We start from the raw sequence: 24,031 nt of genomic DNA, 5'->3' as shown, positions 1-24,031 counted from the left end.
GCTGGAAACTATAATGTTTAACACAATATAAATACAAACAATTTAACTTTATTGAAATTAGGAAAAACTACATCTCAGAAGCTACGTGCTTCTCTTTTTAGGAATGATAATTTGATTGTGGCAAAACTCAGTATTCATGAATTCTTGAAATTTGCCCAATTTTTCTTCTTTAGCCTGTTAGATTTCCTGGTATATTATTACCATAATTTGGCTTGCCTTTTCCTGTGTAATCTGTCTATATTTTTCAGAAGTGTTGATTAATGGGGTGCCTGGATGGTGGTTAAGTGTCCGACTCTTGATTTCAGCTCAGGTCATGATTTCAGGGTCGTGACATTGAACCCCGCTTCAGGATCTGCGCTGGATGTGAAGCTTGCTTGGGATTCTCTCTCCCTCTCCCTCTGCCCCCCCCATCCCACACATACACACTCTTTGTCTTGTGTCTTAAAAAACAAACAAAAAAGAAATGCTGATTAATTACCTCCCTTGTGCCCTATGAAATTCATATGGACATTCTTATGAAAGAAAGTACTTTTTTGAAATGCATTTTCCATAGTCTATGTAGGTGGGGAGGAAAGGCTTTTCTAAAAATGTTAAATATCTTCAATTTTGACTCCTGTGATTTACCAAACCCATGACTCTACTAGTCAACAGGTGTTCTTAAATAGAGAACATCCCATTTAATGTAGGAAGCCTCTTCAACTTACACTTTTCACTCAGACGTCTACATTTCCCTAACATCCAAAACATAAATAATCCGATTAAAAAATGGGCAGAAGACATGAATAGATATTTTTCCAAAGAAGATATACAGATGGCCAACAGACACATGAAAAGATGCTCAACATCGGTCATCATCAGGGAAATAAAATTCAAAAGTACAATGAGATATCATCTCACACCTTCAGAATGGTTAAAATAAAAAACACAAGAAATAGCAAGTGTTGGCAAGGATGTGGATTAAAAGGAACCCTCTTGCACTGTTGGTGGGATTGCAGACTGGTGCAGCCACTCTGGAAAACTGCATGGAGGTTGTTCAAAAAGTTAAAAATAGAACAACCCTATGATCCAGCAATTGCACTAGGATGTATTTACCCAAAGATACAAAGATACTAATTCAAAAGGATACACGCACTCGGATGTTTATAGCAGCATTGTCAACAACAGCCAAATTATGGAAACAGTCCAAGTGTCCAATGACTGATGAATGGATAAAGAAAATGTGGTGTGTGTGTGTGTGTATACACATACATACACCACAATATACATACAATAAAACACTGTATGTACATACAATAAAATATTACTCAGCAATAAAGAAAGAATAAAATCTTGCCATTTGGAACAACGTGGTTGGAGCTAGAGAGTATTATGCTAAGTAAAATAAGCCAGTCAGACAAAGACAAAGTACCATATGATTTCACTCATATCTGGAATTTAAGAAACAAAACAAACGAGCAAAGGGAAATAAAAAAGAGAGGAAAACCAAGAAACAGACTCTCAACTACAGAGAACAAACTGATGGCTACCAGAGGGGAGGTGGGTGGGGGATGGGTTAAACAGGTGATAGGGATTAAGGAGGGTACTTGTAATGAGCACCAGGTGTTGTACAGAAGTGTTGAATCACCATACTATACACCTGAAACTACTATCACACTGTACCTCAGCTAACTGGAATTTAAATGCAAACTGAAAAAAAAAGAGTTGTTTCTCCATATACACTTATGAGATATTCGGGCAAAGACGCAGGTAAACCACTTACATTTTTCATGATAAAAGCTAATACAGACACACACCTTTCAAGTAGGAGTACTAGAATAATTTCTAGCACACCACGAAATTCTGTCAAATACGTAACCACCACGATACAGGGAGAGTTTAACAGTAAGATGGAGAGCTGGGGGCTAACAACCCTCTTACCTGCTTTCCATCCAGCGTGCAGAGCCTCTTGACTACCCCTGAATCTAGTTTAATGGCTTCGGTGATATCTGTCAACACCTGTTCAAAGGAATGAGCAGTCTTCTTATTTAGAAGGATCCGCACGGCTTTTCTAGGCTTCACTCCACTTCGAATCACAGTCACTAATTTGGGTTTGATGAAATCTTTGCTTTCCTTCACTTCACTTTTCACAGAGGAGGGAGCAGCCAAGGCTCGGGTTGTACCACCCTTGATGTTGACAGACCAGTTCGGATTAATATTTTTGGTGTAATCAACTTTACGAAATGGTTCATTTGATGCACACACGTAACTCTCACCTAAAAGGCAAAAAATCAGTTTAGTTAGCATGAGTATCCCCACCACAGAAGCACTGTATCTTAAGAACAAACGCTGGAGACCCAGTAAGTAAACTCCTAAGCTTAACAGGTTCACTGAAAGGGGGATTCGCATCCTTTTCCTTTGGCATTCTGCCTATCCTCCCTTTCTATTTAAACATCTAGATTGGTTTTGAGAGAGAGAATAACACACATTACAGCGTGAAAAGCACCAGACAAATGAAACAAGAGAGACTTGAGCTTTATTCTGATCAAATATGTCACCCTGGATTATTCCTCTGCACTTTGGTTCTCAATATCTTTGTCTGGACATTGGGGCTGTTGAATCAGATGAATTCTAGAGTACTTCCTAATTCCAAAATCTATTAACTAATAAAAAAAAAATCTCATTCTGGAAGATGTAATTATATCACAAAATAATATATTCATTTAAAGAAATAAAACTATTTTTCTCCTTCCAACTACAAATTTCAGCCCTAACTGAAGGATGATTACTCCATCTTCACACAGTTGTCTAAAATATATTTAGTCATAATATCATTTACTCAATTAATGAATTACTGCAAAAATGAAGGAAGAGTTTTGACAGCTCCAAGAAATTTACTTCAGGCATTTTATTTCTTAATTAAAGAATGTGAATTTAAAATAATTAGTTCAAATAGACAACCTTCTCTATATCTACTTAAATGAGAAAGGATATTAAATAGCTTAAAATGATGTGTCTGGGTGGCTCAGTCAGTTGAGCCACCACTCTTTATCTCAGCGCAGGTCATCATCTGGGTGGGGGGTAGCCCCATGCTGGGCTGTGAGCTCAGCGGGGAGTCTGCTTCTCTCCCATTCTCTCTCTCTCCCTCTGCCCCTCCCCCCACCCATGCGTGCATGCAGGCACTCTCTCCCTAAAATAAATAAATATTTCTGGAAAAAAAAAAATGACGTGTTCATTATTCATGCAGCCTTCTGCTTAATTTTTATTAAGTAAAACATAAAAACTATACTATTTGACAATTGGTTTACCAACTCAGTGTTCATTAATTTTAAGTTCCAAAATTATAGGTTGAAAGTAATGATTTTTAGAATTATAATGTTGAAAATCATAATTCATAATTATATGTTTAAAAATCATAATTTTTCTTTCAGGAAACTCAGAAGTCACCCAATTCTTTTATTCTCACCTGTTAAGCATACAGGGCAAGAGGATTACACTCTAAGATTTTCTCTAAGATACCTTCTAACTCAAAAAGAATCCAGTATTTTTTCACATAGTCAGTGTTAACAGTCTCACTCTTAATAGAATAATTAATGATACAAGCCTTAAGGGCTGTTCTTGCTTAAAGCAAAAATAACCAAAACTGTGAAAGGCAATGCCTGAGGAAAACCTATTAATATAAATATCATATTTAACTATTATCAGGATGTTCTTAAAATCCTGATGAATGGAGAACTTAAAGATTCCCAAAGGCACATGAGCAATTCAGTAACAGATCAGGCATATAAGAAAGGTCTAAAAAGAGGAGTAATGCCTTCTATTTAAAGGTATATTTAGGCCACTGCCCAAGAAAACTGGGGAACCAGCCACAGGCTCTCCTGCTACTTCCACACCAGTAATCGGAAAGCTAGCACAACCATTGCCATTTAGAGATTTTCCATCTCTGAGGTTTATCTAAATGACTTTTCACAGTGTAATCATCTGGGTTTAAAATGGCATGCAATTTCAAATACACATATGCATTTAATAAAATAGAACTATACATCACATGCACCTACTTACAAGCAAAAGTAAACACTTATGATTCTGCTTTAATTTTACAGAGAACCAAGTCTCACATTGAAAAGCTCTAAATAAAATTTACTTGTATGTTCTGATTCAAAATATTATGATGGAAGAAAGAAAAGGGAATTTCAGCAAGAGACTGATTTTTTTTTTTTTTTTTTAAGGGCAGGGAGAAGTCAGCTGGGGAATAGCCTTTCCCCATATAAAGCGAAAACACAATGATAAAAAGAAACAAAACAAAACAAGAGCAAATTTAGTATGTCAGATTTCCTTGATCAACCCTGCACAGCTGACATAACAATGAGGCGAGCTGCCTTTTAAATTCATTTGTATTTTGCCTCTTTACACAGGCTCAGAACATCAGAATGAAAATAGGTAAAGGAAGTCTGTCTTTTAATTTGTTTATGTGTGGTTACAGATGTATTTTAATTCCCTCCTCTCCCCCCCTCCCTTTATACTGTTTCTATTAAAAACCTGTAGATCAGTTCTATAAAATGGAAAGTTTTGAACCAGCAGATACCCATTTTGGCATTTTGGCATACAACATTTCAGCACAAAGGTTCAAGACACAGTTTTGAGGTCACCCCTGTGTTTCCATATACTGGACACATAAAACCCTACAGTAGAGATGTCATACTGATAACCATAGCAACCAAGATACCCAGGCTAGCTTCCCTTGTTATGTCCCCACCCTGATCAAACAATCTGCTGATGGTAATTTTGTCACTTACATAGATTTGCTTATCAGGAGAGAACATGCTGACAAAAGAATTTAAGATTTTGGTTCCTTGGGCGGTTCCAGCTCTTGCTGTTAATCAAATAACAAATTATTATTCTGTTACGTGCTAGGCACCTACGAGATTGATTAGAAACAATCAGCCTCCCCTCAACCATATTCTTGCTACTGTAGGGATTCTGGTTTAAGATTTGTTACCCCCCCCTGCCCCCCGGCCAACTTGTCACTTCCCTCTTCATCCCCATCCTGGTAGGAACATCACTTCCTACTGAAACTTACTCAGCTAGAAACCTAGGCATCATTCTTCACTCCTCTGGCTTCCCTACATACTACATTCTGACATCAAGTTCTGTCCACTCTTTTTTCTAAATATTTCTGAAAATGTCCACCCTCTGTGCCCTCACCACCACCCACTTTCTACTTGGATCAATGCAAGAATGTTCTGTTTTCTGCTCATTCCCCAACAAACAGCAGTGCATTTCATGCTATTGATACAGCTGAAAAAGTATATCCTCAAGTAATGAGTTTTGATATCCTGATAAAATACTAAACTCTGAAAGGATTTTTATATTTTTTGCCAATACATATTAAAACTACACTCACCCAAAGAAGGAAAAGATAAGCATCTCATTTATAAATTAAACTAAGATATAAATGTGTATGTATATATACATGATAAATATAAATATATACATGAATATGAATATATGAAAAATAAGGCTGTCTCTGAAGTCCAGAATTGATCTAACTTTAACAGCTAGATCTCATTATTATTATAAGCTGGTCTGATGCTCACAGTCAGACTGGCGTTCTTCTCTGGGATATAATCTCATACAATATCTGTATCAAATAAAGTCACTTTGAGACTATGGTAAAGTGACACAAAAACAAGTTCACTGTGCAACCCGCAAAATACCAGACATCCTCCTCTCACACTCAATAATGACTGCCACTTCTTTAGCAATTACAGCTTTTTCCTCAATCTATTCTGTGCTCCCTATAAGATTTAATGATATGCTCAGTCACAGAATTGTCCTTCCTTCTAACCACCCAATACAGAGCAAGTCCTTGCTTCCCCAGATCCTCCCTAAAATTATCCAACCAAAGCCCAAATTCTATGATAGGTCTAACACCATCTTACTGAGATGCCCCATGGTATCCATACAATGTCCATTCTCTTTGCTGCAATGGGTAATAAACTCAACTTGTTCTACTCTAGGCATGTTCTTGATGGTCTCTGGCTGAAGAGAACTGAGATACACACACACACACACACACACACACTCACTCACACTCATTCTCTCTCTCTCCCTCTTTCCAGTAACAGTTCTTTGACCATAGGAGTTTAGGGGGAAGTCATTTTGGAAATTATGATCACATGAATACTAAATATAAAGAAAACTGGCTTTATGTGTGGAAAAGAGATGGATAAAAGCATAAGGTGGTTATGAAACTTTACTGTTTTCATGCACAACACAGAATAGAAAGTCTTTGAATTTCCTTTAAGACACTACAGTGACATGGCTATGGCTTCTCACCACTGACATTTGTTCAAACACACTTTAACTTCATAGTTAGCAGGTTGTCAAATTAAGTGTCTACAGCTGTGTAATACAACCTGCATATCAACTATTAACGTTCATCCTTACTCAGCCCAAGAATCTGCCCCCTCTTGAAGAGGCAAGAGGATATTAAATGCTAGGAACTCTCCAATGTCTTATCTCTGAAAACCTTCATCCTTACAAATATATTCAGACTGTGCCAATTTTTCCCACCTTTTGTCTCTCTCCGCCGTAACAGGATAGCCACCTCCTGTTGGATGTTGAGTACCATGTTTCTGTGTCCTCATGCTGCAATTTCAGGGACATTCTTCTCTCCTCCATTTAACTAGACAGTCCTCTCTACAGGATTAGATACAAATACCTCCCACCTTAAACACACACAAATCCTCCCTCTCTTCATTCCTCATCCCACTCTACCTAATGTGCTTTTGGCTTCCATTCACTGCTGAATTAAAAAACTCTCCTCATCTGTTTTTTCCCCACTTCCTCTCCCATTGTTTGCTCTTAAGTCACTGTGGCATCACTTCTGCTCTTTGCATTCCCCTGGCTGGAACACCCTGATCCCGGAGCATGTCTTTCCTAACTGCCAAATGCAAAGCACATTTTCCAGATTCACTGGGTGTCTTCTGAGGGCACTGGACACTAGTCATGATTCTCTCCTGCAAATCCTCTTTTCCTTAGCTTGCACAATCTGATTTCTTTTGGTTTATACCTCTTACTTCTTTGGTTGTTCCTTCTTGGTCTGCTTTTCAGGGTCCTCGTCTCCCATTCATCTACTTCATCCTCCTTAGACTCTTCTGTGGGCAGTTGCATTCACCCCTACAGCTTCAAACACCACCTATATACTGAGGACGTTTCCAGCCTACTCCTTTCTCTTGAGTTCAAGCCACTTAACAGCTTTACTAGATTATCTATGGATATCTCACATGCTACTGTCTAAAACTAACGTCACTCCCCATGATTGCCACCTTGACCTCAAACTCTTCTCTTCCTGAGTTCTCCAACTTATTGAATGAAATCACCACCCAAATAGTCACCCAGGCAAAATCAAGACTCCTGCCTCTCTTCTCCCTTTCCCACATTCAACAGAATTGGCAAAACTATTGACCTAGGTCTAAGCACCTCTGAAATCATCCTCTTTGACTCTGCCTTCTTTCATTCCTCCTTGGATTAGAGTAGTTAAGCTCGCTGTGGGGCTTCACCCCCTCATCTTCTACATAGCTCTCACACAGCAAATTTTTAGAAATGTAGATCTGATGTCTTTTGCCTGCTTCACTCACTGCCTTTAGAATAAAGACCAAACTCCTCAGCACATCACACACATCCACCCTCCTCTCCCACCACTTTCCCACAAGTTCCTAAGTTAGTGTCATACCAGGATATTTGCAATTTCCTTCCAAACTCATCACACCCTGTTATTTTCATTGCTTCTTATGTCTAAAATAACCTTCCTCCTCTTCCCATCTTGCCTCTTCTTAACTGACCAGTCAAGATTAATCACTCTCTGCAAGGAGGTAAGGCAATGGGAACTTTCAAACATTGCTGGAAGGATTTTAAGTTGGTTCAATCACCTAGGAAAAACAGGTTCAATCACTAGAAAAACATTATCTAGTACTAAGTCTACAACATACGCATCATATGACCCAGGAATCCACTGCCGGAAAATATCCTGGAAAAACTCATGCTACATGGGCATTACTGTGTGTGTGCAGAAGCACTTCCCAACAGCCAAAGGTGAAAAATCAATCCACATGTCCCAACAACAGGAGAGCAGAGATTGTGGTGTGGTCATATATACTACTATACAGTGATGAAAATGAACAAGAGCCATTAGCAACAACCTGGATGAATTTTACAAACAATAGTGGGAAAAGATGACAGAGGAATACATACAGTAGGATTCAATTTCTCTAGAGTTCAAAACAGAAAAAATTAAACTATCAATTAGGGATGCCTTCACTGGTGGTAAAAATATAGATAAAAGCAAAAGTCAGGCCTCTGTTATCTTGGGAAGAATTGTAACTAGAAGGGGACACAGAGAACTTCTCAGAGTCTGGCAACAGTCTGTCTCTTGACATGCCTGCTAGTCACAAAGGTGTTCATGTCATAACAACTCACTGGGCTGTACATGTATATGAACCTTCATAATTTTCAAATAAAATCTGAAAAATTACCCCGAGCTTACAAAGTATCAATTTCTCATAATCATTTATTCTTTCTTTCTCTCTTCCAATGGTTCTTAGTGGAGAATTTTTTTTAATCAGCTGATTTTGCTGTCTAAGTACAGATGCTCAGACATCACCACAATTCAACTGAATCACTAGAATCATTGGATGGTGGGACCAGAATATGTAGGTAAGGGTTTTTAATTTCACAAGTGACTCTGAAACAACCTCTCGTTAAACCACTCCCTAGACTGCAAGCCCTTTGAAAAAAACTGTATCTTTTTCATACCACCCACATCTAGCACAATACCTGGTATATAACAGGTACTTACAACATGTTTGTCGATGTAATGATGAAAATGCAAACTATAAATCTCACGGTTTGGATTTGCATTACTTCTAGGTAAAAACATTTGCACAGTGTAGCTGTTTACACAGAATGACCCTCGGAGGGTCAGGGTCAGGCTCCTGAAAGATGTCATGCATGATTGGAGACATTCTTAGGTCATGCCAGCCCACCAAAATGAACCTAAGGCATATATGGAAACAAGCGGGATATGAAGGCTGCCTAGTACCTACCAATGGTTTTAATTCATTTCAGACCATCAAAGCATCAAGAGTCCAGGAAACACACACTTACTTGTTTTTTAAAAATTCAAGTATAATTAACATACAGTGTTGTATTTATTAGTTTCAAGCATACAGGGTAGTTTTTAGTCCAATAAATGTAATGTGTCTTTCAATCAATGGAATATGTATGTGTGTACTTATATATATATATATATATATATATATATATATATATATATATATATGTGTGTGTGTGTGTGTATGTACATAATGAATGTTTTTAATAGCTAAATCACAGTAATTCACCAACATTTAAATGTCAATTTGCTGTTAGAAATTACAAATAGTTACATGCAACCTTATGCAGCTGGAAATTTAGTAACAGTATGTTTGGCTAGCCTACTTTTACTATCAGTTCCTATAAAGTATCTCGTCCACTTCTGTTAAAATATTTACAATAACTGCCTAACCCCACTAATTAGTTTGTAATTACAAACTATTTTGACATTCATGGCAGAAAATCAATTATACAAAATTTGGACATTGAGACTATTACGTAACTTGGAGTGGAAGCAAACACTGAACTTTATGATACAAGTCTAAAGTGCAAAGGCTCTTCAAGCTTAGAAAAAGATCCCCTCCCCACACATGGAGATTTAAATATGGTAACATAAAAATGGAAAGACAAAGAGAAAAGAAAGCTTGCCTGACACTATAGATCTAATATTAGCAATAATCTTAGGAACCTTAATTCTTTCCTAACTTCTAAAACAGAGATAAAAAAAATGCCTCCAGGGGCGCCTGGGTGGCACAGCGGTTAAGCGTCTGCCTTCGGCTCAGGGCGTGATCCTGGCGTTATGGGATCAAGCCCACATCAGGCTGTTCCGCTATGAGCCTGCTTCTTCCTCTCCCACTCCTCCTGCTTGTGTTCCCTCTCTCGCTGGCTGTCTCTGTCTCTGTCGAATAAATAAATAAAATCTTAAAAAAAAAAAAAATGCCTCCAAAGACATACAACCAGGGAAAATAAATCCGGGTCTGTTGCATCTACAAAATGGTTTGATATCCTTCATCAAGCACAGCATTTGTGAGGCTGTCCTACTGGGTGGATTAAAATGTGCTTCTCTCCATCTAAGCACATCAGAGACGAGTTCCCACGTCCATCTGGTTAAGAAAAATACAGGGTGAAGAAAAGAAAGACTGATTTATTATTCTCTTGTGGCAAACAGCTTAGTCGGGGTTTTTTTTTTTTTTACCCAAACTGTACAGAACCCAGAATTTAAACTTACGGGGATCAGCAGAGTTACACATAGTGCACTGCTCTGGCCTGGAAGCCTACCCCACTCTGCACCCCTTTGCTGTGTCGCTGGACCACTGCTGTTGCATCACAAAATGAATGGCCTTCACTACGGGGCAAGGCTGAGGACACAAAATGAGATCTTTCATCTCTAAGACCAATGCTCTTTCAACACCTCTGAAGGCAACTGGCTGAACCAAGTCATGTCCTAAAGTCACATCCAGCAGTACAGACTGTGATACATTCCACTGAGAAGGGGTACAAAAACTACTTTGAACATCTGAGCATCTATGAAGAGGTATGCCCAGAAATCCATGTTTCAGCATGGAAATTTCAGAGAAGTTTAACCAAAGACCAAAAAAAAAAAAAAAAAAAAAAAAAAAAATTGAGGTAAAAGTAGAAACAAAAATCCTACTCACTAACCATAAAGCTTTATAAAGCTTACCAGCTGAAAAAGAAATTGCATCCAATCTCCTGGAAGGATGGAACCTACAAATCATATCCATTATCTGTCTTTTTGCTCCTCACGCCTGGGCCAGGCATATTCCACAATTTACAAGAGTTCACTGCGACAATTTTAGTTCTGTGCTTATTTTGATGACAGAACTTAAAATGTTTATATCATCCTATTCTGGAATAGGTGAACAACTGCTTCTAAATCAAATACAATCAGGCCACTCACTGTCCAGTTTCAACTCCTTTGCTACCAAAGGGTGTAACTTTGCTGGGAGTTAATGAGGAAAAGGAGAAGTGGACTTAATCTATGTAAAAGGTGTGTTCACAGCAAATTAAGGCCAGAGGATATAATTTTACCCTGTAGGACTGGAGCTTTATCAACAGGGCAAAACTGACTCCTTACATGGCATTCTGAAATACAGCACACCGAACTCAGCGTTAAGTACCACGGTCACATTTGGAACAATTATTTTGAGAAAACAGTATCTGTAGCTTTACACTCTTACTTTTTACATTTTTATAGATTATGCAGTTTTGCTGGTATTTACATTATCAATTTGTTTAGGTTATATTGGTGTGTAAGACCTATAGTATATAAAAATAATTACCTTTCTACATATTTAGGTGACAATGTAATTAAAGTAATTAAGGCAATACTAAACTTCTACAAGTTAGCTGTTAGATCTTTACATTGTTTTTCACGTTTAAGTGGCCCAAATATTACAAAAGTTTGAGAAACACTGCAATCTTAAGGATGCTGAGGAAGAGAAAAAACTTAAAAAAAAAAATGTGCCTATCTAATATTTCTCTTTTTTTAGAGGAGGAAGGGGTAGAGGGAGAGGGAGAGAGAGCCCAACACAGGATTCAATCTCATGACCCTGAGATCATGACCTGAGCCAAAATCAAGAGTCGGACACTCAACCAACTGAGCCACCCAGACACCCCCCATCTAATATTCCTAAAGCATCATGGATCAAGGGTCAGTCCTTCAACTGGCTCATCATCTGAGAGAGGTAACACCTTCCTTGACAGAGTTACCCCAACTTCTGGAGATCTTTGCCTAATACCTTCCTCCTTCATTCCTTAAAACTCACTGTGAATCTGAGAGGAAGCCTTGGCCCCAGTTTTAAGCAAGTGATTGATAGTGAGGATGGCTCAGAGTCAATGCAGGGGCGTACCTGGGTGGCTCAGTCAGTTACACATCCAACTCTTGATTTTGACTCAGGTCACAATGTCAGGGTCATGAGATGGGAGCCTTGTGACAGGCTCCATGCTCAGCAGAGTCTGCTTGAGATTCTCTTTCTCCCTCTCCTTCTCCTCACTCCCCTCTTACAAGTTCTTTCTCTCAAATAACTCTTTGCCAAAAAAAAAAAAAAGATTCACTGCAAGTGATGAAAGACTCAGAAGCCAGATGTCTGCACAAAAAAGAGGTGATGTTTACAGGATGGGAAGGAAGGGGAAATAGTAAAGTATGACCACTGTCTCCAGATGTCTGAAGAGCTGCTGTGTAAAAGTAAGATAAGCCTTATGTAGCTCCAAATGGTGGCTCTAGAATATAGCAGGGAAGTCATAAGGATGTAAATTTGGGGTTAAGATCTGAGGACCACTACCATTTATCCAAGAGCCACAACATGCTAAGACTCTGCTAAGTGTTTTGTACACATTACAGGGTTCATGTAGAGCCTTCCGTCTATTGGTCTTGATCACTAAACTACTAAGAGATGGATTCACATCAGGCTATTTCTCAAGTTCTTTCTCTCTCAGAGGCTTGATGAACATGACTATAGAGTGCACTAAAATTCCTTATTTCTTTTCTTGATTCTCTGCCAATGAGGCAAAACACTGTTAAGTAAAAAGACCAAGATGATGGACAAGTATACTGAGGAAGACAGCATCATCATTGCCTTTAAGAAATAATTATACTGTTATTATTTAAAACTTAAAGTAATCTTAAGTTTGCAAAACATATGGAGTAAAAGGAAGAGATAAATCAGTGAAGATATTTTAAAATTTTTATTGTGAGGGGTATCTGGATGGCTCAGTCAGGTAAGCATCCAACTCTTGATTTCAGCTCAGGACCTGATATCCCGTCATGGGATCCAGCCCCACGTCGGGCTCCACAATCAGCTGGGAATCTGCTTCTCTCTCTTCCTCTGCCCTTCCCTCTGTGCTCTACCCCCCCCCCAAAATAAATCTTTAAAACTTTCATTGTGATATATTTTGGTTGCAAATGATTATAATTTAATCAACATATAAACAATAGATAACACAGCAGGTCATAATTGTAGATTATTTTAGTCACTTTGAGATGTTAGCAAAGGTTACAGTGTAATCAAAATTACATAAGTTGATCTCACAGTCAACTTTTTCCTATTCCTTCAGTCTACAAAGTAGCAGCTTCTGACAAATTACAGTATGTTTAGTCTACTGCCTTGTTCTTCCTCTGCAAATCTAGCCAACTGTCCAGTCTTAAGAAAGGTTTTTAAAAACACCTATATCCACCTATTCCCACCTATTAAAAAATCTAAAAATGACACAAAAGTAAAATAAATCCTCATTGTGCCAGAAGTATCTGTTGCATGGGACAAAGAAACAAATAAAACAACTGTGGTCCCAGCCCTCAATAGGTTTATAATGTTCCCTTTCCTGAGAATGTTTTATGGAGAAGAACCTCCTACAGGTTACTGAAGGTTCTAAGAACTTCATCTAAACCTGGCCAGCTTTTTTTCCCCCAGATTTTATTTTTAAGTAATCTCTACACCCAATGTGGGGCTCAAACTCAGAACCTCGACACCAAGAGTTGCATGCTCTACCATGCCAAGCCAGCCGCCCCTAAACCTGAATGACTCTTAAAAAAGTGACACAGAGCCAGACAGAGCCAGAATCATTTCTCTTTCCCACTCCCAGAAGCTTTTCCCAAGATCACTGAACTTTAAAGGGGGAAGGGTCTTAGCAATTACCCTTCATTTTACAAATGAGGAAACTGAGGTCAAGCAAGGCAACTATGCAGAACTATGCACAGATCTTACTTTGCAGGTGTACAGGAAAATGCATTTTATTTCAAGACCCATACATGAAACATCCTAAATTGTTGTTATACCTACAGTGACTGATAAGCTACTGTAATCTTCATTTTCCAGGTATAAGTGATTAACAGGTTTGGCTTTAGCAGTGATGGGGCTCTAGAGTGCTGATCTATTGTGACCTATGTAAATCTTGGGGGTTGGAATAGGCCCCACTTCCTCACAGGTGGTAGAAAAGAGCAGTTCAGGATACAGGGGGACAAAAAAGAGCAGCAAACCAGAAAATAGACTAACTACAGAGAACAAATTGAGGGTGGCTGGAGGGGAGGTGGGTGGTGAGAAGGGTTAAATGGGTGATGGGGATTAAGGAGGGCATTTGTTGTGATGAGCACCCGGTGTTACATGGAAGTGATGACAAATCACTAAATCTTATACCCGGAACAAATATTACACTGTATGCTAACTGGAATTTAAATATGAACTTGAAAAAGGAAAAAAATAAGTGAAAAATAAAACATTTCAAAACTGTGCTAATGCTAAGAATCCCAAATCCTTAGAGTGGTGGTTTACTTTACTGATAATAGAAATAAAAACAGAAGTGGTGGGAGCATAGGCAGGTGGGAATGACAGGAAGGAGACATAGCCAGGCCGTACAGACCCACAGCAAACCCCCTGGCCTTCCCAGCAATGAAGAAAGCAGTTTGACAGCCACTGCCCAAGGGAATCTAGTTTTCTTTATTTTATATCACAGGACCATAAATTATCTATTTCCATAGTCTAAAACCTTATGAAATACTGATTTTTTTCGTTTAACTACAAGAGTATCACTGTGTCATATTCTAATTCATAAATGCTTGCCCAAATATTCCATTTCTTCCACCCAACCCTTAATTTTTTATTCTTCACATGAAAACTTCTCTTCCCATTACCTCCAGAAAGGGCTTCTTATGTAGCTATATTATAGCACATCTATATTTCCCTGTTTTAGGGAATGAGATGAAGAAAACAATCAGATTTATAGAAAGCAGATATAATGGAAGAGTCATTTTCTCCACAATGAGTTAGCACAGCATTTTTGATGTATCTAAATATAATTCAATTTTGGGGCGCCTGGGTAGCGCAGTCATTAAAGCGTCTGCCTTTGGCTCAGGGCGTGATCAGGGCGTGATCCCGGCGTGCCAGGATCGAGTCCCACATCGGGCTCCTCCGCTGTGAGCCTGCTTCTTCCTCTCCCACTCCCCCTGCTGTGTTCCCTCTCTTGCTGGCTGTCTCTCTGTCACATAAATAAATAAAATCTTTAAAAAAATAAAAAAATAAATAAATATAAATAAATATAAATCCAATTTTTCAAAATATGCATTTTCTTCGCAAATATATAGGAACAACCCTATTCAAACTTAATTCGTATAAAACTTCCCTTGATAACCAAAAGACTTAGAGGTGACATCACTTTCTGGGCTACTTATTCAATGAATTTATTGTGAGTCCGAGATCTCTGACCTAACCACGCTCCCAGTCTAGTGCAAAAGACAGACCTGATGTACCCCTAATTACAAAGGTAAGGGTTATAATAGTGGTAAGGAAACGCGCTGTGAGTAAGCAAAGGGAAGAGTTACCATCTTGATCTCAGGCCCTGGCTCCAAAATCTGTCCCTCTGGAAAGCCTTGTTCATCATCCTATCCACGTCACTACCACTTCATTCACAGCACCTGAGCTAGAACCACCTTGTGTATGTTTGTGTGTGTTCATGTTCACGATCTCTCCCTCCAGAATGTGAGCATCTTGAGGAAAGAAACTGTCCCCTGGAACAGTACCTGGAACAACAACAAATAGACTCCATCAACAGCTATCGGAGACCAGTATCCCGAAGGTCTGGAAGAGACTTCGCAGAGGCAATACTGAAGTGGGTCCTGAAGAACCTAGGAGTCCACCAGAGAAGGCTGGCCCACCAAAGATTCAATGTTGAACTGCCGCATCCTATCATCATAAATGCCTTTAATGTGTACTGCTTTTGACTTTATGTGTACTTCTATTTGACTTCAAATATCTTTTCACACATGGGGTTTATGTTTCTTTCCTCACCATAACATGTTTTGAAGAACTCAGTTTCTATTATTACCATAAAAAATCTATCTTTTTTTGGGGGGGAGGGGAATCCTACCCTATAACTTGGGTTCTTATTGAGACTTATTTTTACTTAAAACTCTCTCAGTAACTATATTTTTGTTTAACAACTTCAAAGAAGCTGACCTAGGGGCGTGTGGGTGGCTCAGCTGGTGAAGCATCTGCCTTTGGCTCAGGTCTTGGTCTCAAGGTCCTGGGATTGAGCCCTGTGTATGGCTCCCTGCTCAGCAGGGAGTTTGCTTCTCCCTCTGTGCACAGGCACACACACACTCTCTCTCTCTCCCTCTCACGTGCGTGCTCTCTCTCAAATAAGATTTAAAAAACAAAAAACAAAAAACAAACTGATTTAACCAAACAGATCCAATAAACTAGGCTTACTAGGAGAACCTTGGAAACTTCAAGTGCTTCATCCCTCTAGATCCTATTTTTCTTAAATTCAAATTAATCAAGCCAATTTTCAACTTAATTTAATGGAATAATGGAATATCAGTTATCAAAATAATCAAAATTCTATCACATACCAAAAATTCAATGTTTGCTGTTGACTGGGGAGTAAAAGATCAAAATAACATAAAACAACATTTTACTTCAGAATGAGAGGCAGAGGCAGGTGGCTATTAATATTTTTGACTCCTGGCAAATACTTCCTCAGAGCCTTACACCCACTCCCTGCTTGGTGGTAGGACATTTACAGCCTCGTCAATTTTCTGGAAGACGGGATCTGGGTAGGGAAAGGCAGCCTAAGCCGTCATACACTCAGTAACCAACCACTTAGGGGAAGGGTATATACTTTCAATCTACAAAGGATCTTAGAGAAGTAATGTGCCAAACTTTCATTTAACAGGAAAAGAGGTAAAACCCAGAGAACAGAAGTAATTTTTTCTCAAATCCAGTCAGTAGAACCCAGGTATCCTGACTTGATCAGGCATTGTTTCTACTATCCATGGCATGTCTCTTCAGGACATCAAAATTTTATAAACATAGCCAAAATGTTCAGAAGGGGAGAACACTCATGAAACAAAAACTAAGACTAGAGGGGTACCTGGCTGGCTCAGGCTGAGGACCATGTGACTCTTGATCTCAGGGTAGTGAGTTCCAGCCCCACATTGGGTGTAGAGATTAAATAAACTTAAACAAACACTTAAGGAATTCTGACTCTTAGCCGCAGACATGAGAACTTAAGAACAAATCATCTGAACATCCTCAGTTGTCCAATCAAAGATGCTCTAAGTTTGGCTGGCTCATGGTTTCAGGCAGCTGAAACTGATTTTCCCAGTACTGACTCACAGTCCTCCTCTGAAAGAAGGTCCCCAACAAGTTTTAAAGAATAAACGGTATTACAGAGACGCAGAGCACCAACTCGGTGAAATTAATCCAGCAAGGGTTTACCTTTTGGTAAACCAAAAGGCTGAAGAGACCTGCTGGATTAGCGAAGTACAGGAGGAGTGGCAGCCAACACCTGAACACGGTTTTTCGTCTCCAGAGACTTTCAAGGTCAAAGGCAGAAGAAAAAATCTGGGCCATGCAGATTTCTTTTGTCATCGGAGTCCAATGGGATTGGGGCTCTGAGTGAGTGTTCACGCCCAGCTGTCTTGAGTCATCACTTTTTATTCTTCACTAAAAACATTCTAGGAAAACAGTATCTCCTGAACTACAAATTTCATGGGATGGAAGAGGCAGAGGAGAGAACATAATGTCCAAAATACTATCAGAAAATCTTTATTAAAAATGAGCTAAAATGGCCAGGGGCACCTAGCTGGCTCAGCTGGAAGACCATGCGACTGTTGACCTCGGGGTCATGAGTTTGAGGCCCACATTGTACGTGTACGGTGTAGAGATTACTAAAATAATAATTATAAAATAAAAAAAATAAAATTTTAAAAATGAACTAAAATGAACTAGTCACTTTTAAAAATGTACCCATTTTTACTGATGCAAATAAGTTTACAGGTAGCTGATTAGCTCTACATGATAAATCAGAACATTTGAGCACACAATTTTAACTGAAAGTTTAAAGTATTTAAATCCTCAAATGATGGATATCAAGCATTGATGGCTCTTTCTTTTCTTGAAAACTGCCTTGCAACAGGGTATTCCACTCATTTTGTAGGAAATTCAAGACCTAGACAAAGATCCATTGTCAAAGAGAATGTCACTATGACAAAAGAAGGGCACAAATTTTCTTCTTTTGCAGTACTTTTATTAAATACTGCTGGAAACAAGCAGGCAATTGGCTAGACTAGGGAAACATTTCTGTTGTGCAAATATTTGTGTTATATCATTATTTATCATATGGTAGTATAATTAGGATTCTATACATACTTACAGTTCCCCATCCGCCAAAAATCAGTGAATAAATAACTGGAAGGAAATTTGTCACCTTTCAATTTACAGTTGAAACTATACAGTTTGAGAACTTACACTCAGTGAACCGTGCAACACCTGGGCAATGACAAACTCAATGCACAATATGTGCTCCCATTAATTAATATGCATAATGGTCATCTTGACCACCCCCCCATAATGATATTCATCTTTGGAGTACATTAATTTCATGTAGCAAATACACTGTTAAAATTACTTGAGAGAAGGATATTAAATTTTTTGTCCCTCTTCAGACCACACTATGCACAGTATCCCAAGGGAATGAGAGTAATGAGTACTTAAGCAATAGGCATCACCTTGATTTTTCCACAGGGCTGCTCATCTAGCTTGGGTCAGTCAGAAAATGTTACTCAGTTTTGAAATATCTAGGCAAATGTTGCTTTTAAGTATTTAATACGATAAAGAAGGCAACAGAATCCTTTAAACAATGTATCATATTATTTATAGTCCTCTGGCTGTCATCACCTCCTCAGGAAGCCTTTAAAACCAAAACACACAAGTGACCAATAGAATGTGTGAAGTCGAGAATACACACACACCGACTGAAGAGACAACTTAATCTTGGCTGGGTCCTCATCTAGCCAAGACAGGGAAAACCTCTGGTAACAATGACTAAGTGGGGAAACTCAACCACTTTCAGGGTGCCTCGGTATATCGATTTATTAGAGGTGAACTGGCAAAGAAAGGGCATATACTGCAGATACTGTGTAACAAGGCATGTTGCTCATTTCCTCACCTGTAAAATGGGCACAGTGCCTTCTCCATAATACAAGAATATGACGAGATAATATAAGAAAAATTGTTGGCTTGGGGCACCTGGGTGGCTCAGCTGGTTGAGCTTTCAACTCCTGGTTTCGGTTTGAGTCATAATCTCAGGATCCTGGGATCAAGCCCTGCACTGGGCTCCTGGCTCAGCAAGGAGTCTGCTTGAGGATTTCTCTCCCTCTGCTTCTTTCCCCGCTCTCTCTCTCTCTCTCTCTCTCTCCCACTCTCAAAAAAACAAATAAATCTTAAAAAAAAAGAAAGAAAGAAAAAAGAAAAAATAGTTGGCTCAAAGTTCAGTTTCCTTTCCCTGCCACACCAATATTGCTATGACTACAAGGAATGAGCCATTTGCATTAAGAAAGATGCATGAGAGCAAACTGTCTTTAAACATGAAATCAGCATATATGTGGGTTCTGTCTCATCTTTATAGGTGCTGTTTAGATCTGGAAATGAGTTCTTAACTACTAGTAATGCCTTTTCGCCCTGAAAGAGAAGAAGCATAAATACAGTATTGCAGGAATTCAAGGATGACACAACATACAGCCAAGCAGTACCTCTGAGTGAAGCATGGTTGACACTCTAGGATTACTAATTTATAATAGGCCCCAACTACTCATTCCAACAGCCTCTCTCATCCTAACTAACTACTTTCAGTAGGGGAGGAGGCAGGAGAGACTGACCTTGATTCAGCTCATTACCACCCAAATGAGGAAAACCCTCTAGCACAGGGATCTTCAATCTTGGCTCCACATCGAATCACCTGGGGAACTTTTAAAGCTCCAACTGCCCAGATCACACCCCAAACATGTGAATATCTGGGGGTACGGTGCAGGCACCCGTAATTTTTTAAAGTCCCCAGTGATCCAGAGTGCAGCCAAGATTGAGAACCACTGTCTAGAATCACGCCTCCTGACCTCATGTAACTTCTGCTGAAAGTCAACCTAGAGCATTTCACAAGCACAACTTCTTAGCAGAGGAGGTACAACAGGGTCCCGAATGCTGGAACATCACTGATGCCTGCACCGAGGTCCACACAGAGGGCTGAACAGAAAGCTTATTAGCAAGAGGGTTACCCAGATCCTCACCTGAGAGCCGCCTTTCCCAACAGTTTGCACTAAAACCAACCAAACAAAAACCCCAAGTTTACCAATCTTAAGAGATGTCACCAAAACCCGCCAGGATTTTTTTTTTTTTCTTTTTTAAAGACGAATCTATTGGGAAAGAATATATGGGGGAGCGCACCCCCACACACACACACAGAGCCTACAGAAAAGCAGACTGAACCATACAATTCCCATGGCCGCCTAGAAAACACCCGGTAAACTCCCCTCAGCGCAGCGCAAGCGGGCGCGCGCCAGCCTGTGGCCACTGCACCTGCTGTCGCGCTGGGCCGCACCTGCCGCGCCGGGCCCTCTCCTCCTACCTTCCAGCAGCTCATCTAGGCTGGTGACCTTCCGACTGCCGTCGATGGTGTAGATGGTGCGGACACCCTGGGGCAGGTTCACGTTGTCCGACAAGGAGCGGGTGAGCTCCATGAGCAGCGCATCGAAGGACCGGAAGCGGTCGCTCGAGATGGCAAACACCAGGCCCTTGAAGTAGCGGTCCCCATTCCGGTAGAAGCGCGCCTTCTTGGCCTTCTTCTCTGAGCTCAGAGCCTGCAGGGTCCGCGTGCGGTAGAAGCTGCAGTGGGCACTGTGCGCCGGGCTAGGGATGAGCCCGTTCCCCTTGGGGCCCGAGCTGCTGCTGCCTCCCGAGGAGCTGGGCGCCCCTCGCCGCGACCCGGGTCGCGGCCTTTTGTCCCGTTCCTCAAAGTGCTCCAGCTCAATACTCCTGGTGCTGGCCATCACGGCTGCTCCGAAGGCTCCCCCACAAAAAACGTCCCAGCCAAAGCCTTCGGGTAGCCTAGTGTCAATGCGAGAATCAGTTCAGGGACGTCTGACCGCGAGGGGCCTTAGGGCTCCGGGACACCTGGCTCTGGCATCCCGCCCTCTCCTCGCAGGTGGGGCAGCTGAGCCGCCAAGGAGCCGAATGGCCCGCGCCCCCCCTAAAAGTGGCCGCAGCGTCGAGCTGCCCAGCTCATTGTCCAGCACGGCTCGCTCGGTCCCTCCCGCCTGCCGGGGAGCCCCACGCACCAACCCCCCGGCGCCTTCTCCACCCGGCCACGCCTCACAACTCCCTCCTGGGAGCCGGCCAGGAGCCGCAAAGTTGGGCCGCCCGAGGTTCGCCCCGGGCCCGCGGGCGCACACAAAGCTCGGGCGCCCGCCGCAGCTCGCGTCCGCCGGCGGCTCCCGGGAGGCTGAGGGGAAGGAAGGAAGAGGAGGGGGAGGAGCTGGGAGCGTGGGAGAGGCGCCGCGGGCCCGCAGGGGCGTCGCGCCCGGCCCCGGCCCGCCCACGAGCCCTGCCGGAGGCCGGGGATGCGGCGCCTCCGCCTGACTCGCCCGCAGGCCCTGCCCTAGTGGCGGCGCGGGCGGGCTCGGGCTGAGAGGGCAGTGCGGGAGACCCTTCCTCCCACAGAGCCCGGCCCTAGCGGGAAATAATGCAGCCCGCCTCCCTGGCTGCCGGCCGGCCCGGCCCACCCGCGGGCATCCGCGCCCGACTCCGCGGCCCGCCCGGCCCGCTGGCGGGGCTGGTGGAGGGGGTTCCTGCCCCCCAAGGGCTGCCAAAGCGCGGGAGGGAGGGGGTGCGCGAAGAGAAGGGGGCCGCACGGGTCAGCGCGGAGGCTCTGCGGCGCGAGAGGATCGACTCCTCCTGGGTCCTAGGCAGCCCCGCCCGCCTGACAGCTACAAACCCGCGCCGCGCGCTAATGGGCGCAGCCGCGGCACGCGCTCCTCTGCCTGGGAAACGTAAATGCGCAGGCCAAAAAAACTACAAAGGAAGGAGATTCAAGGGCAGAGATCACATCCCTAACTAGCCTCCAAAGGAGGAACCGAGGCCAAACTAGGGCAGAAATTCGAAACATGATATTGGATTTGGCCACAGAATTTATTTTTTAAAAGAAAATTTGAAGCTTTATTTTAAAATCCTTTGATAAAACAGTTTCCATAGCAGATTTGCTAACATGGGATGTTGAGTAACTTTGAATGAATAAACGATCAGAAGTTATTGGGTTTTGAGGGATTTATTTAATCAACAATTACTTATTAAGAGCTCGCCATGTGCCAGGCATTGTTTCCATCACTGGGGATTCATTAGTAAAGGAAACAAATACCTCCCCTCCCCCACTCACACTCAAGTGGTATTCAATGGTGTCAATTTGAGCTTCTTAAAGTAGTAGGTCTAACAACTGTAAGCACCCATCATACTGGAAATCTTAATTTACTTGTGTTTGGTCAACAGTAAAAACATATTTCCTAAAGGCTTGTGAGAAACATTCGTTACTTCCATTTTGCCATTAGGGAAAGATGAAGCTAAAAGATGTTTGGTCCTACTCTAACAGGTGGGTAAGCTATCCTGAAACCTTATTTATTCAGCACCTGGTTCTTTGAGTGGCCCTAGGCAACAAATCCAAATCGACCTGGAAGGTAGGAAGGCATGGACACTTTTCTTGGAATGAATTGAGTCCTGGAAAAGCATGAATAAGAAAAGGCAGAAGTATATGCAGTTCTTCAGCAGCTGTGAAGTTGCTCTTGCACGGCAATGCTCCAGAAGATTCCTGTTCGGTGCACAGTCGTAGTCCCAGGGCAGCCTCAGGGACACACCCAGACATAGCACACTTCTAGAACCAGGCTTGGAGCAGGCCAGGAAGTCAGCTGATCTGAGGTTACAGTGTAGTTTTCAAGGGGAAAAATTTGAAAATACTCTTAGGTCCATGACCATGATAGACCTCAACCCAAACCAATTAAATAAGAATTTCTGGAGATAGGCTTCTCCAAAAGTATTTTTTCTTTCTTACTCCCTTTCTCCCTTTCTTTTTTTTTTTTTCTTTCTTTCTTTTTTAAGATTTATCTATTTATTTTAGAGCAAGAGAGAGCACACAAGCAGGGGGAGGGGGAGAGAACCCCAAGCAGACTCCCTGCCAAGCATGAGCCTGGGACAGGGCTCCATCTAACAACCCTAGACCATGACCTTGATAAGGTTTTGGAATATAGGTGAAGTTCAGTGGGGTAGAGTCCAGAGCCAAGGACCAAGAAAGAATTCTTGAGACATCTTTGGTGCAAAATGGTGGTTTAAAGCACGGGACAGGACCCATGGGCAGAAAGAGCTGCTGCCCTGGGTTGTGAGGGGTGGCTGATTATATACTATGGGGTTGGGGGAGGTAAGGAAACAGGGAGGGTTGAGAAAGTACTTTCATATGTTAAAGAAGACTCACAGGATACCAGAGGCCTTGCTATTGTCAAGTTAAGGTTGTTTACCCCCCTAGTAAGGCATTAACATGAAGATAGTTGGGAACTTCCTGGAGGCTGCAGATTATAAGGACATTTAATTGTATTTACATTCCCTTCGGGAAGCTAGGTTATTGATAGAACTGCTTTGTTCTCGTAGACTGCTAAAACCTTTGTAAACTGAGGAGACTCAAGTCTTGCAGGATTGTGGTCTCTATAGGTTAACTATTTCTTTTTCCTTTAGGACAGCCAGGAGTGCCTGAGGAATGTCACGTGCATCCCATGGTGGGGGGGGGGGGGTGCAGGGTGTCAGTTTCTGCTTTGTCCTTAGCTTGCCTTTTGTTCCCTCATCATTTATATCATTCCCATACTATCCTGTAAGATACACAGCTCAGCCCTGTTCAGTGGGGGATGCAAGGGTATGACTACCAGCAGTCAGGGTTCCTTGGGGTCATCTCGCAGGCTGGTCATGCAGGCTTCAATCACTCAAGCTTTAGGACACATTTTCTCAAAGATTTCTGGTAAAAGATTCGGCCTTTCTTAAATAGTGAAGACAATTATGTAATATGCCAATATTTTCACATTATT

The 24,031-nt window shown here is 41.5% G+C and overlaps 1 protein-coding gene across 9 annotated transcripts in view; it reads right to left on the bottom strand.

Moving 5' to 3' along the window:
• DCLK2 (doublecortin like kinase 2) overlaps positions 1-21,574 on the bottom strand; it is a 142,590-nt gene extending 121,016 nt beyond the window's left edge. For 3 of the 9 annotated variants that reach the window (XR_006779870.2, XR_006779869.2, XM_045798858.2), the window contains exons 1-2: positions 20,545-21,572; positions 1,918-2,252 (exon numbers count right to left, since the gene is read on the bottom strand). Coding sequence is in view for 6 of the 9 variants with exons in the window: in XM_045798858.2 (XP_045654814.1) it covers positions 1,918-2,252; positions 20,545-20,965 (756 nt within the window). In the remaining 3 variants the exon portion in view is untranslated. Of the gene's footprint in view, positions 1-1,917; positions 2,253-20,544 lie in introns of all 9 variants that reach the window. The other 6 variants (XM_045798854.2, XM_045798855.2, XM_045798856.2 and 3 more) reach the window with 4 other exon arrangements.
• Between the last annotated feature and the right edge of the window lie 2,457 nt (positions 21,575-24,031).

The sequence above is a fragment of the Ursus americanus genome, chromosome 13 (genome assembly GCF_024610735.1).
Source record: "Ursus americanus isolate L20-20 chromosome 13, mUrsAme1.1.p, whole genome shotgun sequence".
NCBI lineage: Eukaryota > Metazoa > Chordata > Mammalia > Carnivora > Ursidae > Ursus > Ursus americanus.
Note: the sequence above shows the minus strand (reverse complement) of the source record. Positions and strands in the feature narration are given on the sequence as shown.